General features: G+C 45.4%; 1 protein-coding gene across 3 annotated transcripts in view; it reads right to left on the bottom strand.

Annotated features, from left to right (window-relative positions):
- Positions 1-206: 206 nt before the first annotated feature.
- Positions 207-18,138, bottom strand: part of ABCB9 (ATP binding cassette subfamily B member 9) — a 30,939-nt gene continuing 13,007 nt past the window's right edge. For all 3 annotated transcript variants that reach the window (XM_033174611.1, XM_033174612.1, XM_033174610.1), the window contains exons 4-12: positions 17,247-17,377; positions 11,844-12,049; positions 8,325-8,522; positions 5,421-5,549; positions 4,293-4,481; positions 3,857-4,030; positions 3,107-3,266; positions 1,283-1,419; positions 207-688 (exon numbers count right to left, since the gene is read on the bottom strand). In XM_033174611.1, the coding sequence (XP_033030502.1) occupies positions 398-688; positions 1,283-1,419; positions 3,107-3,266; positions 3,857-4,030; positions 4,293-4,481; positions 5,421-5,549; positions 8,325-8,522; positions 11,844-12,049; positions 17,247-17,377 (1,615 nt within the window). In that variant the 3' untranslated portion in view covers positions 207-397. The remainder of the gene's footprint in view (positions 689-1,282; positions 1,420-3,106; positions 3,267-3,856; positions 4,031-4,292; positions 4,482-5,420; positions 5,550-8,324; positions 8,523-11,843; positions 12,050-17,246; positions 17,378-18,138) is intronic.

Genomic DNA, 18,138 nt, shown 5'->3' with positions numbered 1-18,138 from the left:
CCAAGGCAGCATTTCCCTTCCCAGTCCACACAATCACCCTCAGAGATCCTCCACTGGTCATCCTTCTTCCCATACAATTGCATGCACCTAAAAGAAACACCCGTTTATAAGTAACAGCAGGTTTTGCATGCGTATCAGTGGGAAAAGAAAACACAGGGGCTGTGGTGGGAATCGTCGGCCCACTGGTTCTCCTCTCAGATCAGCAGGATGATATGTGCACTGGACATTTAGTGCAGAACACTGTAAACAGACAGAAAACATTGGTCAAGCTGTGCTAAAGAGGAGAGGTTGACTCTTCCAGTGGGATGCCAATTGGATTCCAAAGTGCTTTCACCTCTGAGCTCAGCTGACAGTCCATCTGTGCAGTTCAAATCTTTCAAGTCTAGCACACATGACATCAAACTCTGAACTCTTCGGCCAGTCCCATCTTTGAAGACTCTCTCCGGATGCCAGGCAAGCTGCCGTCCTGACAGCTGTCCCCCGTGCCGGATTCATGGCCGAGAATCTGTCTTTGCACTAGCTTGTAATAAAGGCCATCTTCTTCCATGAGCTGCTTGTGTGTCCCTTGCTGTACCACACAGCCCTTGTCGAGAACAATGATATTGTGTGCCTTTTCCACAGTGCTCAGTCTGTGGGCTATGACAAGCACTGTGTGGCTCTGGACATCCCCATAAATGGCTTGCTGGATCTGCCAAGAGAAAGAAAGAGGTTGTTAAAGAAATGCCTCACAAACGTCGAGCCGATTTCCTTGTGCACATGTCCAGATGGACCTGCCCCAGAGGTTTATGACAGGTAAATTAAAACAAAGAGCAAAAATACCACCAAACTCCTCCCTCTCAACACACACACAAACCAGGTTTGAAAATAGCCAGCCAGCGGCAAGTAACAGCAGTCTGCAGTTGACAAGGAAGGGAAGCTGATGTAAAAAAAACCAGTTTAAACTGAAGCCTTTGAAAACCACATCAATATCTCTGTATTTTTTGCTTTGAATTTGCCCTGGCTCAATGTTTGCAGCCCGATTCCTCCCACCCTCTAAGGAGGGGGCCATAGCTCAATGACAAACCACCAGATGTTGCACAGAAGGCCTGAGGGTCAGTCCTTGGCATTAACAGGCAGGGCTGAGAAAGACCTCAGCTTGAATTCCTGGACAGCTGCTGCCAGTCAACAGTGGGCAACATGGGTCCATCGTAGTAGCACAGTATGGCAAGCCCTTACAACTGTATGATTGGCACCCTAATGCTACCCCTGAACAAGAACACTCCCTCCAAACAATCATGCTCACCGCATGTTCACTCTCTGCATCCAGGGCACTTGTGGCTTCATCCAATATCAGGATTGGTGGGTTTCTGATTAAAGCTCTCGCAATAGCCACTCTCTGCTTCTGACCACCAGAAAGCTGGGTTCCCTTTTCACCAGCTTCTGTTGGTTCAAAGAAAAGGGAGGAATCAGCATTAAATCTAAAGTAGCAGGGAGGACTAAGACAGACAAGGAAGTCCTAGGTTAAAATGTGCTGAAAAGTCAGCAGGGAGGTCTTGTGCAAGCCACATTTTCTCACTCAGCCCACCCCTCCATCATCTGCAACATGAAAATAAAACTGACAGACCTCATAGGCCTGGTGTAAGGCAGGAGTGGGGAACCTTTTTTGCTTCATGGGCCACATGCTTATCAGGATCAGCCTTGTGGGTCAAATTTGACAGGTGGGCATAGCTGTCAAGTTTTACCTTTTCTCACAAGGAAGCCTATTCGGCGTAATGGAATTTCCCTTAAAATAAGGGAGAACTTCAGTGACATTATGTGCAAGTGGTTTGAAGTCCCAAAGTTGGAACTTCAAAGCACCTTGCAAGGCATTGCTAAAATAAAGTTTCCCCCCCTTAATTTATCAGGGGATTCCATTGCAATTCACCTGTTAAATGAAGGGAAAAACTCTTTGTTGCAAGGTGCTTCAAAGTTCCAACTTTGGGATTTCAAAACACCTTGTATCTGACATCATTGCGAGGGCAAGTCATTCAGGAAAGGGTCTGCATGGAATCCTGCCAATCTGAGTGGGGTTTAACCCCCACTAATCAGCTGATGAGTGTGCGCTAAATACTACTATTGTGGCTGTGTGCCTGTTTCCTGCTGAAACCAAGGGTGCACAGCCAGTGCAGGATTTAACCTTGTCCTCCCACCTATCACATGATGTCACAAGTGGTGTGGTTAAGGGAAAATGGCCTCACAGGTCAACGTGGGCCAAGATTGGACTGGAGTTTCCCTATCTCTGCCCTTACCAGGACATATTAATGTGCTGTGAGGGGATGGATTAAAAAAACACAGCAAACCCTTACAAACTATCATAAGAGCCAGTGTGGTGTAGTGGTTAAGAGCGGTAGACTCATAATCTGGTGAACTGGGTTCGCGTCCCCGCTCCTCCACATGCAGCTGCTGGGTGACCTTGGGCTAGTCACACTTCTCTGAAGTCTTTCAGCCCCACCCACCTCACAGGGTGTCTGTTGTGGGGGAGGAAGGGAAAGAAGATTGTGAGCCACTTTGAGACTCCTTAGGGTAGTGATAAAGCGGGATATCAAATCCAAACTCCTCCTCCTCCTCCTCCTCCTCCTCCTCCTCCTCCTCTTCTTCTTCTTCTTCTTCTTCTTCTTCTTCTTCTTCTTCTTCTTCTTGACTGTGGTAGTGGGAAGGCCTTGTATTAGCACTGATTCCCTCTGTTAATAATCACAAGGATTCTCCAGCATATCCATGCTTAAATATAACCTGAACCCTTTTCATTTGTTTTTTGTGTGTGTAATTTCAGATTTCATGTGAATGTCTTGTTTCCTCTATACTGTATTCTTTCTTTATATTAATATGCTATTTAATTATGCTTTTGATTAAATAAAAGTAAGTATTTTTAAACAAGTGGTTAAATATAAGACCAATATATGTATATGTGTGTATGACACAGTTTGAGAGGAGGGAAATACATGAGGACACACTTGTTTTAAGGTGTCTAGAAGCAGAGGAGCACTCATCTCCTCCTCCATCCCACAAGATCACCACCACTTGCAAGTAAGTATGAATCTGGGCTCAGCTGCTGATTTCTTGAAGACACAGATAAGCAGAGTTTCAATACCTGTGTGGTAGCCATCCTGTAATTCCGTGATAAACGTGTGGGCGTTGGCCTTTTGGGCAGCATGAGTGACTGACTCGTAAGGGACAGATGCCAAGCCGTAGGAGATATTCTCTGCAATAGATCGAGCGAAAAGGACCGGCTCTTGGCTCACCAGAGATATCTGCATAGAGAAAGGGAGGAGGGAGGGAAGGAAGAAGAGTCAGCTTAAATGACTATCCTTGCTTGTGAAGGCATCCGTTGTTAAGCAGAGTGAATTCCAAGCATTAATTACATGACTTCATTGTCCTGTGTAATACAGCCTCTTATAACCTCCTTTTGCAAATATCTGTCATTAGCCCCTGCACTGCACTTTCTCACCAAACACTACTGTAGAGTGGGATGCTCAATGGCTAATAGCTACACAGTTCTTTCATGTTTGAAAGGTAAGAGGGAGAGATTTTGAGCAGGTTCATTCAATTCAATCAATTCTGCAACCTGTATAAATTATCTTAGTTTCCATAATGTCTTCCGGTTTTTGCAAAATGTAGGAAAGAGGCAAGGAGGTACACAGGGCACTACCTCCAAAAGTTTGTTCGGTTTCTGAGGTTTCAAACCTATTTTTGCAGTCATAAGGACTAGAAACTCTCCTTCTTTCTCTTCCTGAAAGTAAAGTAATATTTTCAGGAAGCTCAAGTCTGCACTTCAACAGAATTGGCTCAGCCTTGCCCAAGGCCATTTAAGAGCTAGAATACGGTTACCAGCGAGTCGTACCACTGAGTGCAGGTACTTGTGCTCGTACATGTTAATAGGCTGTCCATCCAGCAGGACTTGCCCATCTTCAAGTGGGTAGAAGTTTTCCATGATGCTGACACAGGAACTCTTCCCACTGCCCGAGGGCCCCACCAGCGCAGTCACTTTCCCAGGATGAAGCGTGAATGAGACATTCTGTAAAGCAAAAGGATGTCTATGCATGACCAATAGGGGTTATTTCAGCATTTCCCCAACCTGCTGCTCGCCACATGTTTTGGACTACAACTCCCATCATCCCTGACCATGGCAGTGCCACTTTGTTCTTTGATTTGTTTCTAATATATGTATTTCATCTTCCCTTCCCACTGCCAAAGTCTTTAAAGTAACTATTAGAAACTGGCTATCCATGGCCACCAAAGCCAAATGCGCAGCAACAAGGCAGGTGTGAGACGCTTACCTGCAAGACCTGGGTTGCAGGTCGAGTGCGGTAAGCAAAGGTGACATTCCTGAACTCCACTTTGCCTTCTAGCTGGTCGGGGGCCAGAGTGCCATCGTGCACCATGGTCGGCTTGCGGTCTATGAACTCAAATACTTTCTCGGCAGCTCCAACACCCTGCATCAGCCCACTGTAGACTGAACCAATAGACTAAAAAATAAAAAGAAGTGGAGGACATTACAATTCTAACAACCTCTTAATTTACAGCAAGGAAGGAACAAATCAGGAACATTTGCTGCTTTTGAAAAGATGTTTTGCAAATAAGTCGTCATGGTGTGAGAAGGTTCATTCAGAATTAGAAGGCGGCTGTGCCAAGTGGTTAAGCCAGGAAGGCGTGGTCAATGCTGACATTTACTTAAGTTGCCTCACTCAGTTTTCGACACACTTCCACTAATGGGCATTGTTAGAGGGTGATGGCAGCCCAGGATATGTGTGGCTCAGGGCACCTGAGCATTAGGTCTTTCATGCTGGATCCTTCTTCCCTTCTTTCGCCTTTTATCTAACTTGGAAGTTTTATGAGATGGTCTTTTAGCAGACCAATGGAGAGGCACTGTGGCTCATCTCACCCTCTCCTCCACAATGGAAGCCACTGTGAAAAGCTGGACTATTAAGGATCTTCAGCAGGGGTCTTTTTACATACTTAAGCCATCATATTTAATCAATAGCGCTTTTTTAAAATGATTATTTTGTGTATGTTTTGTGTATGTTTGAAGCTAGCTACAGTAAGCAATTTTAAATTATAATTTAATTTAAATAAATAAATTTGGTTGCATCCTTATTCATCAAATGCATGATGCACATATGGCCCATCTAATTCTGCATCCTGTTCTCACAGTAGCCAGCCAGATGCCTATGGGAAGCCCGAAAGCGCTGTCCCCACTTTCAGTGGCAGAATAGAAAATCTGCTAGTACATTTATGAAGATACAACTAAATACCCAAAGCTCAGGCTAGGCTGGAGCCCCACATAAGACTGGAAAACAAGCACAGTTCGTGGGAGAATGCTGAAGACCCTGATAAGAAAGAAACTCCACAGAGATCAGTTACTTTAGCTCTCTTAAGACTGGGACATAGACGCGGGTGAAACTTACCTCCATGCAGTCTCCAAGGACAAATTCATAAATAATGAAGGATATCAGGTTCCCACTGGTCATCTGGTCAGTGATCACCAGGTGGCCTCCGTAGTACAAAATGCTGACTTGAACAATGAGGAGTGTTAGCTGAAACCAAGCACAGAATCCAGATTCAAAAACAGGAGACAGAGTATCTCCTGGATTCAAGAAACTGAGGGTTCACCTTAACTAGCGACCATATTTGGGTTGGTGTAGGCAAGATGATGGCAAGGAACAAAGTGAAGCAGTGAGGGGATAGAGGGTAGTGGGCATAGCATTGATCTGAGCAAAAATACATTATACCAGGATGAGGAGAAGTTGTTGACATGTTTTGTATACAACTGATAGTGTGTAAAGCATTCAGATTCATTAACAGCTAAATGCAGGAATAAGGACTGGATGAGTGGTCTTTTGGCAACAAAACATGCATGGGAGTACGACAGTATCGCAGGAAGACATCCACTGTGCTGTATATAAATATCCAGGCCAGGATCAAACTCAGGGACAGGTTAGTTTGTAGCAGGAACCAGCTGTGCACAGCACCTGTGGCCTGGTGCTTGCAATATCACAAAACAGCATTTCCCTCCTTCCTAGAGCAGAGTTTGGTCTTCATTTTGCGGTAAATATAGCAAGACTGATACCTAACTCCCAGTTGCCCTGGACTTGAATTGATTTTATGTCTGGCATTGTTCTAATTTTCATACACACTCACACACACATTTTTATATATGCAGCTGTTCTATATATGATTTTACTGTATTGTAAATCACTTTGGGGTGCCACATGAGAAGAGATTCATAAATGAAGTAGTATAAAAATAATAAATTTCATGGACCGGAATCCACCTTATCAGATGCATGAAATGTTATCCTAAGTTAGCAGGAGGGCGTTTATGCACACACACGCTTATCTGCTAATATAAATATAAATATTTAAAAACACTTAATTGTCGTCATCATGCAACAAATATATATTGTTATGTGTTGGGGTGCCAGAGTTTTGTGGGTGTAAAACCCCAATAATTCTTGGGTTTAGTAAATTAGAATTAATCAAGGTTTGATTAAACTGTGCCAAACGCTGCTGGATGCAGTTTATGCTAATGAACCAGCCTGGCAGGTCTAGCTGAGTGTACGCCAGGGGTAGGCAACCTAAGGCCCGTGGGCGGGATGCGGCCCATGGGCCCACTCAATCTGGCCCGCGAATGTCCGGGAATTGGCGTGTTTTTACATGAGCAGAATGTGTCCTTTTATTTAAAATGCATCTCTGGGTTATTTGTGGGCCACAGGAATTCGTTCATTCCCCCCCCCCCCCAAATATAGTCCGGCCCACCACATGGCCTGAGGGACGGTGGACCGGCCCACGGCTGAAAAAGTTTGCTGAGCGTCCCGGGGGGCAAGGGGGGGCTGCGATGTCACCCCCTGGGATGGCACCTGTGGTGGCCCGCCCCCACCTTTGTCCTCCAGTGCCCGTGACAGCCCATCAAGGAAACCATAAAGAGAGAGCAAAGGCTGCCAGGCAAGGAGGAGAGGGGCTCCTCTCTCAGTTGTGTATTGGTGGGCAGAGACCAAAGTGGTTAGGATTTCTGGGGAGGTTTAACAAGCAGAGAAGGGTGGGCAGGACTCAATGTGTGGGTGCTCTATAATCCCTTCATCTAGCTTCAGGTTTTATATGTGTGTAAATAAACCAAATAACATGAAGATACCACACACTGTGCTGTGCCTTATTCCCAAAGGAAACACAGGCCTGGGCCTGGAACCCTTGAAGCCTCTGGCACTGCTGACAGGGGACTGGGGTGGCATGTAACAAACACACTCTATATATATCTTAGGCCTGGGCAATATACCGATATATTGCCTAGGACTGGTATGAGGAGAAGGTCACAATGTTGGTTTCACTCAGCGGTACATCACTGATGAAACCGCCACACGCCTGAGTCCCTCTGCTAGCAGCGCAACTTCATCCAGGGGGTGCTGCTAGCAGAGGGACTCGCAAGCACGGCAGTTTCACCAGCAATATACCGCTGAGTGAAACCGACTTCGTGGTCTGCCCTCATATTGCACAGAGGGAGAAACAAGCCTGCACCATCAAGGTGCTAATACGACTTCTTCCTCCCTCTGCATCTTTAAACTGCTCGGCTGAGGGGCGCCTGGTTGCCACTCCCTTCAGCCAAGCATTTAACAGAGCCCCCAGTCCAGTGCTGGCTTCTCAAGCTGACAGTGAGGTAGGGGCTGTGCCCCACCCATCTGAACACTCCTGACACCTCAGCAGCATCGGATCGCTCAGCTGGTGTGGGGGGAGGCTTCTTCTACACCCCAGATGCATGAAGCCTGATGCTGCTGAGGAGTTGGGGCTGACTCAGCTGGGGTGAGGGGAGCCCTCCCACCCCCAGGCTGAGCAGCAGCCTGGGCCAGCTGCATTGGCCCTAGCCTACTAGGGCCCCAGCTCTGGTGGTGAGAGCTGTGTCTAGCTGGCTGGGGCCAACGCAGCTTGTTTCAACATCACGGTATATTGCCAATCTGAAATGTTTGGCCGGTGATACATCACATTGTTGAAAATCTAACATCACCCAGCCCTACTCTCTCTGTATGAAACAATTATTATTATCCCCCGCCTTTTTCCCTGACTGTGACTCATGCAACTTCACATGCACGCACACACACACACACACACACACATTTTTAACAGAAACAATTATCATCACCATGCGTCTGCTGACGTGGATGAAAGTTTCTGCCATGATACATTTGTTAGTCTTTAAGATGCCATAAGACTCTTGGTGTTTGCACAGAACCCACCCATGATAAGGGGACAGGAAAACATGATGACAATGAAGATGAAGACAGTAATCTACAAAGCAGCAGCAGGGAAAGAGTTTCCACCTACCCCACTGGACCACACATAGTAGGTGTAAGCCATGGCTTCTTTTTTGTTGAGTTTGTAGACTTGCTGCAGTTTGTCCGAATATACGTTCGCCTCCACTTCCTCATTGGCAAAGCTGCGGACGGTCTTCATGGCTGATATGGTTTCCTCAGCAGTGTTGTTGGCTTTTGCCAAAGCATTCTGGACATCTTTGGAGAGTTTCTAAATGGTGGGCACAGAGAGGGAGGGAAGAGAGGAGGGCTGTCCCATAACCAAATCCATATTGAGGTCTGGCATCAACCATAGTCGTGGCTAGTGAATTCAGGCATAACAAGAACACACCAAACTATACAGGTTAAAATTCTGGTATGGCGGCCCCTCACAAATATGTGAGCATAGATTCAGACATCACAGTTTGGCTTTGTGTTCCCGCTGATTCTGAATGGTACTGCTATTTCAGGGAACTGTATTATATAAGCCACCACAAAGCAGAACTTTTTCCCCTCTGCCCATCCCTGTTGCTGCCTGTGTAAACTGAAAGCTGAGGCACCCAGAGCATATCTTAAGACAACCTTTTCCAACCTTGTACACTCCAGATTTTGTTGTGACTTTAAACACCCATCAGCAAGTGTAGCCAATGGTTAGGGATGAGAGATTGTATAGTCCAGAAACATCTGGAGGGGCACAGGTGGTTCCCATCCCTGTTGTCATCTGCTCAGCAGGTAAATCAATCAAGGCCAAGAAACAAAATAAAAATCCCCACGGGACCTCTGCAAGGCCTTTCTCCTTCAGAATTTTATGAACAGCAACACTGTACATCTCTGTTGCTTCTCTGCAGCTCCTTTTTGGGTTGGTATTGCACATGCAACACTAGAGAACAAAATCAGGAATCCACACACCACCTGCCTATTTAAATTCAGATGATAAAATGCATGAGCATGAAGATACTATAAAGTGTTCAGATTTTTTTATGTTTTATTTTTTATGATTACTTTTGTGGTTAAAATGGAACAAAAAGTGTATATATATACAGAGAGAGAGAGTATGAATACATGTTGATATATCTGTATTCACACAGAGAGAAGGGATGGATTAATTCTATTTTTGATTTTTTTTTCTAGGCTTAAATTGAGTTCTCCACATTTCTGCAGCAATTGTTTTTGGAACAGATATTGAAAACAAAATCTCATGAAAATTGACAGATTAGTGCTAATTTCTCCTAACAAACACATTTTTGTATGCAGTTTTGACTAATATACGCATTTTTGCAAGCAATTTCCCCAAAGATAATGAATTTTTTCTAGGTTATTTTTACTTTTATGCACCCTTTCCCCATGCATAGGTATCTCTGTGCACATTGTCACTAAAGCATCTCCAAATCGGGGCAACTGCAAATTCCAAAGGCTAGCTGTGTTCTGGTACTCATACAGGACTGAGAAGTGCAGATTAGGTAGTTTCTCATTAAGATACAAAGACAAGCAAATTTCTCCCCCATCCCTAACACCACCCCCCAACAAAAGGCCAATAAACTATGCATATCCCACAGACCAGGATGTAGCAAAAACACCCCCCTCCCCTGTTCCCCTCAGTGCTGAGTAGTATTAATCTTGCAGCATAAGAGCCAAGAAACGTCTGTTGGCTGGGAGCCAGGCATTCAGTGACTCCAGTGTTGCAGAGCCTCACTGAGATTGTGTAGCGCTCCATGGGACAGCCCCCCTTGCCTTTGCAGTGGGAGCCAAGCTGGGGAAGCATGAAGGACAGAACAGGAAATGCACATTTGCAGACTTAAGCACTGCATCCAGCAGCTGATGACCTCAGGCAGCAAAGACCCACACAGAGGTAAGCAGGCAAGGTCAGCGGACAGAAGATTAGCCAGGTGCACAGATGTCCCAACTGGCATTACAAGTTATGGCAGCGAGAGGAGAGGTAGAATGAACAAATCACACACAAGAGAACAATCCCCCTATACAAGAAACAACTAGGAAAGTAAAGCAGCAACAAGAGGCAACCTTGGGCGCATCAAACTTGGAGTGGCAAGAAACCAACTTTTGGAAAAATTGTATTAAATTTGTTTTAATTTGTGGCTGATTTGGTAAAATTTGGAAAATCAATAAAAAAGAAATTGGCAAAAAAGAGAAAGGGAACAATCCCCCACAACCCCAGCTCCTGCAGGCAAGGCAGGAGGGGAGGGGAGGGGTGGAAACTTGCCATGAAACAGATGGTCCCGGATTTAAAAGAAAGCATACCAAAGGTTTTCCACAAATAGGTAATGTGCTTTTGCAGGAAATAATAATAGTGATGATGGCAGCATCAAAAGTTGGGTGGCTTTCCAGAGAGCTTACAATCTATCTTTAAACAACAACCTTTAGGATTCACACAATGTTTGGTTTTTTAAAGTTCAGTGTACTTCACATATGTGCTGGAGGCTGCCCATAATTAATAATAATAATAATAATAATAATAATAATAATAATAATAATAATAAACAAAGTCTCATGAATCCTTACTGTCCTGAGCCCCAAGTGGAGGTGTATGCTCTCCTTTTAAAAGGAGATGGCTGGGGGAGAGAGCCTGCCATGAAAATGCGCAGCAGCATTACTATAAAGAGAACGTATGTATAATCTTTGGAAGTGAGTCCCCCTGCCCCAAAAGACACAGCTCTAGGACTTCCTCTCTAGAGACAGCTCTAATTTCATTTCAAGTCATCTGAGATGGTAAGACGACCTGCAGCTGCCTATGCCCCTTCCCCACTTGCTTTGGCAAGAGAGATTGCAATTCCGTTCCACAGCGAGGACAAGGCAGGCAGCTGGACAACAGCGCTGCCAAGGCCAAGAAATAAAATAGAAATCCCCACAGGACCTCTGCAAGGCCTTCCTTCTTCAAAATGAACAGCAGCCTGTACATCTCTGTTGCTTCTCTGCAGCTCCTTTTTAGGTTGGTATTAGAGAAGCCAAGAAAACAAGGTGCATGGCTTGGAATATAGGAATATAGAAATTGTACGTGCAATATTGAAGAACAAAATCAGAAATCCATGCATTCTCAGCCGTTTTGAATTCAGATGATAAAATGCATGAGCATGAAGATTTATTTTTTAATGTTTTCTTTTCTTTTGATGATTAGTTTTTGTGGTTAAAAATTGAACAAAAAGAGAGAGAGACACACACTCAAGAGATGGTGTGTGAAAATAGGACAGTTCTCAGAAACTGCTGAGAACAGTCTTTGCCAGGAGATTGCTAAGGACACTACAAATTTGCTGTGGGAAAGGATATTAGCTCAGTGGTTAAAGTATCTGTTTTGCATGCCAAAGGTCTCAGGTTCAATCCCTAGCATCTCTAGGTGGGGCTGGGAATGTTCCCTGTCTGAAATCCTGGAGAGCCACTGCCATTCAGTGTATTTAGGTAGACAGAGCAATGGTCTGAATTGGTAGAAGGGCAGCTTCCTATGTGCCTGTGTCCCCAAAGCAGAACACCGACAGGCAAACAGACAGACAAGCTTTGAGAATGAGCTCTGGGGTCAGGCTTAAAAGCTACAGATAACACTAACCTTGTAGTACTTCCCGTAAAGATCTGACATGAGCATGATTATGGGGAATCCCATGAAGGTTACCAGGGAGAGCTGCCATGAGAGGCTGAACATGAAAACTATCACCCCCGTGGCCTTGACCATATTGCGCAGGAAGATGTTGATGTTCTGCGAGACCAGGTCACTCACAATTGTCGTGTCCGACGTCAGCCGGGAAATAATGTCTCCTGAGAGAGAAAGAAAGAGAATGAGAACAGAAGCAATGTGTGAAGAGCAAGATCCATGGGCTGGAGGGTGCTGGGCAGGGGGCAAAATAGGCTTTCTCTGCGCACAGAGAGAACTCTGCCTATTTGTTGAAATATGCACATTCTCTAATAATTATTCTTATTATTAAAAATAAATAAAGTGCTACTGTTTAAGGTCCTCATGTACAATCCTGGGAAATATTTGAAAAATGAACTATGGGTATCAAGGATACAAAGCAATTTTCTTTAAAAAAAAATCAAATCAAAATGCAATAAATAATTATGAAAACAGCAATAAAATTAGCAAATAGCAATTGCTGTAACAACAACAAAAACCCAGCCAATCAATTACATTTTCTTTAAAACAAGAAATAGAAAACAGAACTTGACCAGAACTTATAGGCTGGACTGAAACCCAAACCAGAGCCTGTTCCAGCTGGAGTGTGCTATCCTTGTACAGTACAGGGCCAACGACCACAAATTGCCACACAGGAAGGGCACAGAGGAAGGGGCCGTAGTTCAGTGCTAGGGGATCTGCTTTGCATGCAGAAGGAACCAAGTTCAATCTCTGACATCTCCAGGCACAGAATTCCTTGTCTGAATCTCTGGAGAGCTGCTGCCAGTCAGTGTGGAGATTACTGAGCAAGTGGGCCAGTGGTCTAGCTCGATATGACTACTTCTTAGGCAATCTACCAAGAGTTACAAGTTAGGGGTTTCTCACAAAATAAACCCAATGGTTTCTCCCACTCCAAACTGTTTGCACCAAGGCTGACTGATCTGGCCTCTCAAGGAATTTTTTCTTGCTTTCACACTGATTTTGGCAGCAGCAAAAAGGGGGGGAAATCAGTATGACACTGAGGTGCACAGAAAGATTTAAACCTCTCAGCCCAGCCCAGCTCCCCAATGGGGATGTAAATTGTCCCATTCACACCCTGCATGTCATGTGTGTCCTGTACATGTGAGTATATAAGAGTGTGGGTGTGGGTGTGGGTGCGCGCACACACACACACACACACACACACACACACACACACATGTGAGAGTGTGGGTCTAGCATGTGGCCCCCAAAAGACAGGCCAATGATGAATGTGGTTCTTGGACCCCAAAATGGCTGGGCATCCCTACTTTACTTGGAATAAAAAAGGATCACCCAAATGGGGATGTGACTGAGTAATTGTGCACTCAGGTGCTCCAGTCAGGTTCTGGCCACCTCCACTCCCAAGAAGGAAACCTATGCCGTTGAGAGATGAGTGTCTACCAAAGAGGAAGGGACATAGTACATAATTCTAGGTGTGTGACTGTGCAGTTTCTCAATATAGCCTGATTCACTGGAAAGTGCTAATCATTTTTCTGCATCTGCAACATAGAAGTACAACCAAAGACTACAATAAACCCTTCCCTAAATGGTTCTTTGACTTGCAGAGGGGCTATGAATAAGGTAACACACAGGGCCTCTGCGCCCTTTAACTGAGCCCCAGTTCGTCACTTGCTTCCTGCTGCAGATCTGAGAAATTCAGCAAGTGCTCTTTCTTGCTCTCTCTCTTTCTCCGGAAGGCAAGGAGCCAAGGATATTGTGGTGCCTTCTGGTCAGAGAAAAGCTTGCTGCCAGAACCCTCAACACAGAGGGCAGACCACAGAGAGGCTGAAACACACCCTTAACTCAAAAACCCTTTAGGCCAGGATCCAAAAAAACTGTGCAGCTCCAAACCCATATTTGCACCTTGAACATTTACATCCAGAGGCCAATGTTCGGATTGCTTCAAGGAACATATTAAGCTCTCATAACAAGCAGGATCATCAGTTCGTTTAGCTCTATATTGTCAACACAGACTGGCAGCAGCTCTCCAGGGTTTCAGACAGGGAGCCTTTCCAGCCCTAACCTGGAGTTGCTGGGGATTCCACCTGCAGCCTTTTGCATGCAAAGGAAGTGCTCCACCACAACTGGAGTACCTCTACAGACTGCTATAATGCTGTGAGATGCAGTTGGCTGGATCAATACACCGATCAATCGATATGGTCATTTTTTTATATACGGTATATAAAAAATGTTTAGGGGTACTCTTATTGTGACTCAAGAAAAATCACCATTTTATAGTTCAAATCACGAAGAATAAATACAGTAAATGGACAAAAGTACAAAGATTCACAAAATGTTTAGGGGTATGCGTACCCCCAGAAAAAAAGCACTGGATATGGCAGAGCATGATGCCTGCAGCAGGAAAGATACATACAGTAGTGGGCTCTCCAGGCTTCCTTAAGTGGCTCTGCTCACCCCGCTTGTTACCACCTGCCTTCTCCCCAATCCCTACATGTGGTGTCATGTTTCTTCCATCCATCAAATCCTACTTGAAGCTCAGCTCTGCCGTGAAGCCCTTGAGCCTCACCTGCAGCCAGAATGGAACCTAGCCATGTGTACCTGCATTTCCACATGCCAGTGCCATTAGCAATGCTTCCGTCTCTTCATTGTTCTCTCACACCGTCATCCCTTAGTTCAGGGCGGTCCAACTTCACATACCAAGTAGGCCGCAAGAGCACCTCGACTTGGAATCCGTGGGCCACACACTGCCTTCCTTGCCTGTGCATGGGGAGGGGGGAGCAAGCCCAAAATTTGACACCCCCGCCAGCCCTCACATTGCCTTCCGAAGCTGGCTAAGCAAGGTGCAGGCTTGGGAAAGGAGTCACAGGGATCTGGCAGGGTTTGGGAGATCTCCTTCCCAAAGCTGGGAAAACGCTAACTAGTCTTTGGGAAGGAGGAAAGAGAACTCCAGGACCTGTCAGAGCCCCCACGCCTCCTTCCCGAAGCCCAGTGCTTCCTTATCTGGTTTTGGAAAGGCAGTGCAAGGGCCAGGGGGGTGGGCATCATCAAATGTTGCCAAGGACTTCTGAAAAGGCCTCAGGGTCAGGCCTCGTGTTGGACCACCTTGATTCAGATCACGAGCTTCTCAGTGCAGTGAGGGGGTGGGGCTTATGGTTCCTGGAAAAACATTCAAATTAATACGCATTTCAAATTCTTGAGCACTTGGGCCATGGGTCTTTGAGCACATTCCTATCAGCCTCAGTTCCCTGGTCACTTGCACCTTCTTAACTTTTAGAGTGAGGCCAGCTGCTCTATTTAGTGCTGCTGTTAGGCTGTGGACTACCATAGAGTAGGAGAGCTAGGAATACACGCGTACATAAAAATAGATACCCTCCCCTTTTCCTTTTTCCTTGTTCCTGGAGCTCTAAAAAGGAACTTTTTTTCCTGAATGTAAACTTTACCTTTAGGGCAGGCTAGCTTTTATGCATGCACACATCAATTTCATGCAGGCAAGCAAGAAGCATTTTCAGAGTTCAATGTTAGATCCCAGCCAGGCAAAAACACTCAGATTACAAAGCAGAGTCTGGGAGGGGCGTAGCGTGGGGGGGGGGGAGGCGGGGGATTCTGAGAGCCAGAGAGAGAGGCTTGGAGGGCTGTGTTTGGCCCTGGGGCAGAGGTTCCCCGGTCTTCCTCTAGGCCTAGGGGGATGATTGAGAAACAGCGATGCAATGAGTCACTGTGCCTGGATGCTAACCAGAAGGTTGGTGGTTTGAGCCCCCCTAGGGACTGCTGTGGGCAGGATTCCTGCACTGCAGGTTGTTGGACTAGATGACCCTCAGGGTCTCTTCCAACTCTATAATTCTATTCAACAGCCTGGGAAGCGGCTATTCTCAGAGCCACCAAACAGATTCTTGGGCTGGGGGTATTGTTTAGGAGGTCTTGTTGTTGTTACTAATATTAATTTTTGTATCTTTATTTTAGATCTTATTATGTTGATTCCTGTGGAAATTGCTCAGTTTGGTTGTGTGCTTTTTGAGGTTTAATTTATTGATTATGACTACCGGTACTTTTGATGTTTGTAAATATGTCATTTTCTTTATGTTGTAAGTCTGAGTATGGTTTGGACTATGGAAAGGGGGCATATAAATAAAATGATGGCTGTAAAATGGGAATAATGAGTTGCTGAAAGTACTAAATGTCTGTCTGGACACAATTAAGTGGCACTGATAAGCAATCAATATTGCTGTTTCCTTGCAGATTATATAAAACACAATTTGTTTTTTCGGTGTTCAAAGTGTGGAGGGGGGGAATACTTAAAAACAATTGTAGTACAAAAGAGAAAAGAATGATCTTTAAAAGATGCCAAAGCCTATTAAATTCAACCAGTGCCTGCTGAAGTAAAAGGGGAAAGGTGTGGAGCCTGTGGCCCTCCAGATGTTGCTGAACTACATTTCCCATAATCCCTAACCACTGGCCATGCTGGTTTGGGCTGCTGCCTTAAAAAGAGTTTCAGAGTGAGAAGGTGTTTGTTTCTGGTCACTCCAAAACAAAGGCCTTGCTTCCCCTTAAGTCACAGCTACCGGTATCACAGTCAAAATCTCTCCAGTGAGGCCATATGGAGTGGGGGCTTGATCATCTGAGCATAATGCCTATAAACTTGTGGGATTGCCAGTAAAAAATACAAATGCATGATTACCAGACAGACACATGAGGCGCTGACAGTCATAGAGTTCTTGAATCAATATAGAAAAGACTGTATGAGATCACTTCCTTAATGTTTTTGTGGGAATTTCTAACAAAGGAGATATTTCATACGTCTTTTTTGCCTGAGTGCTCTCTCTCTCTTTCTTTCAAGCCAGCAATATAAGCAGACTTACATGCCTTGGCTCTGCTCAGAACCCAGACTCCATTTAGAAAAGTAATTTTGAATTTTGTAACTAAGAAGTGTTTTTACCTGCATACTACTGTGATGTCCTGCCTGCATTGAAATGTAAGTAAACCCTTTTGTTTTTACTAAAATATGTGTTTTCATTCCCAGCAATGGAGAGGAGAGGTCAGCAGACCACAAATAAACAGGGATAAAATGTGTAATTGCCTAATTCCTAGCTTCCAATAAGCTGCAAAAGTGCGTGAGTGGTTTTCATAGCCTGTTTAACTCTCGTATTTCTCCCACATACATGGGACAGGAGGTTTAAATTTCCAGATTTAATCCTCAATCCATCTCCATCACAGCTGATACAGGGGGAAGTCATCCTCCAGACCCCCAATTTAAAGCCTCCCCCAGCCCAATAGCTATACTGGAGATATTCCCTGTTGTGCAATTCTACGTGTCTCCATTTCCTGACATAAAAAGATCTCACAGCACAGATAAAAGAAACCCACCAGTAAGGTTTTCATCAAAGAAACTCATTTCCTGTGAGACCAGCGACCGGAACAGGCTGTTGCGTAGCCGAATGTTCAGCCTAGCGAACACGAGAGTGAAGACTCCGCCCCGGATACCTGCGGCAAATGAACTGATTGCAGATAAGAGACGTTATAGGACAGACAGACACCGACACACGAACCCTCAGCCCAGTCCTACCATGCAAGAGGAAGAAGCCAAAGCAGAACCTGGGGACAGGCCCAGCCAATGTGGTGCCCTCCAGATGTTGCTGGCTCCAACTCCCATCAGCCCTGACCTGGGATGGCAGCCGTGGTCCAGTGACATCTGGAGAGCAGCACATTGGCCACCCTTGTCATGGGACACAGGAGCACCAAGTGCTTCAGAGGCTCTGACGACCACCCCAAGAGTAACATTTCATTGTACAGTGGTACCTCTGGATGCGTTCCGGAGCCCCGCTCGCATCATGAGCAGTCCGCAACTTGAAGCGCCGCGTCTGCACATGTGTGTGACGTCATTTGACGCGTCTGCGCACGTGCAAACCGCCGAACCCGGAAGTAACCTGTTCCAGTACTCCCGGGTTCAGCACATTCGTATCCCGTGACGAACGCAACACGCAGCGTTCGCAACACGAGGTACAACTGTACTTGCTCAATATCCGGAGTGAGCCAGCAATCTAGATCTGACCTAGAAGCCACTTCCTCTGCCTTCTGGAATCCCTATGAAATTTTGGTCAAGAGATGGTGGATGTTTTGTTACGAAAGCTTTCACTGCTTGGGAGGGTGGAAGGTGTTTTCAAGTTGTGAAGCAGAAGGTCAGCTGTGTCCTTACAGATGTTGTTGGACTTCAGCCCCAGGCAAGTCTGGTCAGTGCAGTAGAGTTACCATATTTTGG

The sequence above is a fragment of the Lacerta agilis genome, chromosome 17, assembly GCF_009819535.1.
Source record: "Lacerta agilis isolate rLacAgi1 chromosome 17, rLacAgi1.pri, whole genome shotgun sequence".
NCBI lineage: Eukaryota > Metazoa > Chordata > Lepidosauria > Squamata > Lacertidae > Lacerta > Lacerta agilis.
Note: the sequence above shows the minus strand (reverse complement) of the source record. Positions and strands in the feature narration are given on the sequence as shown.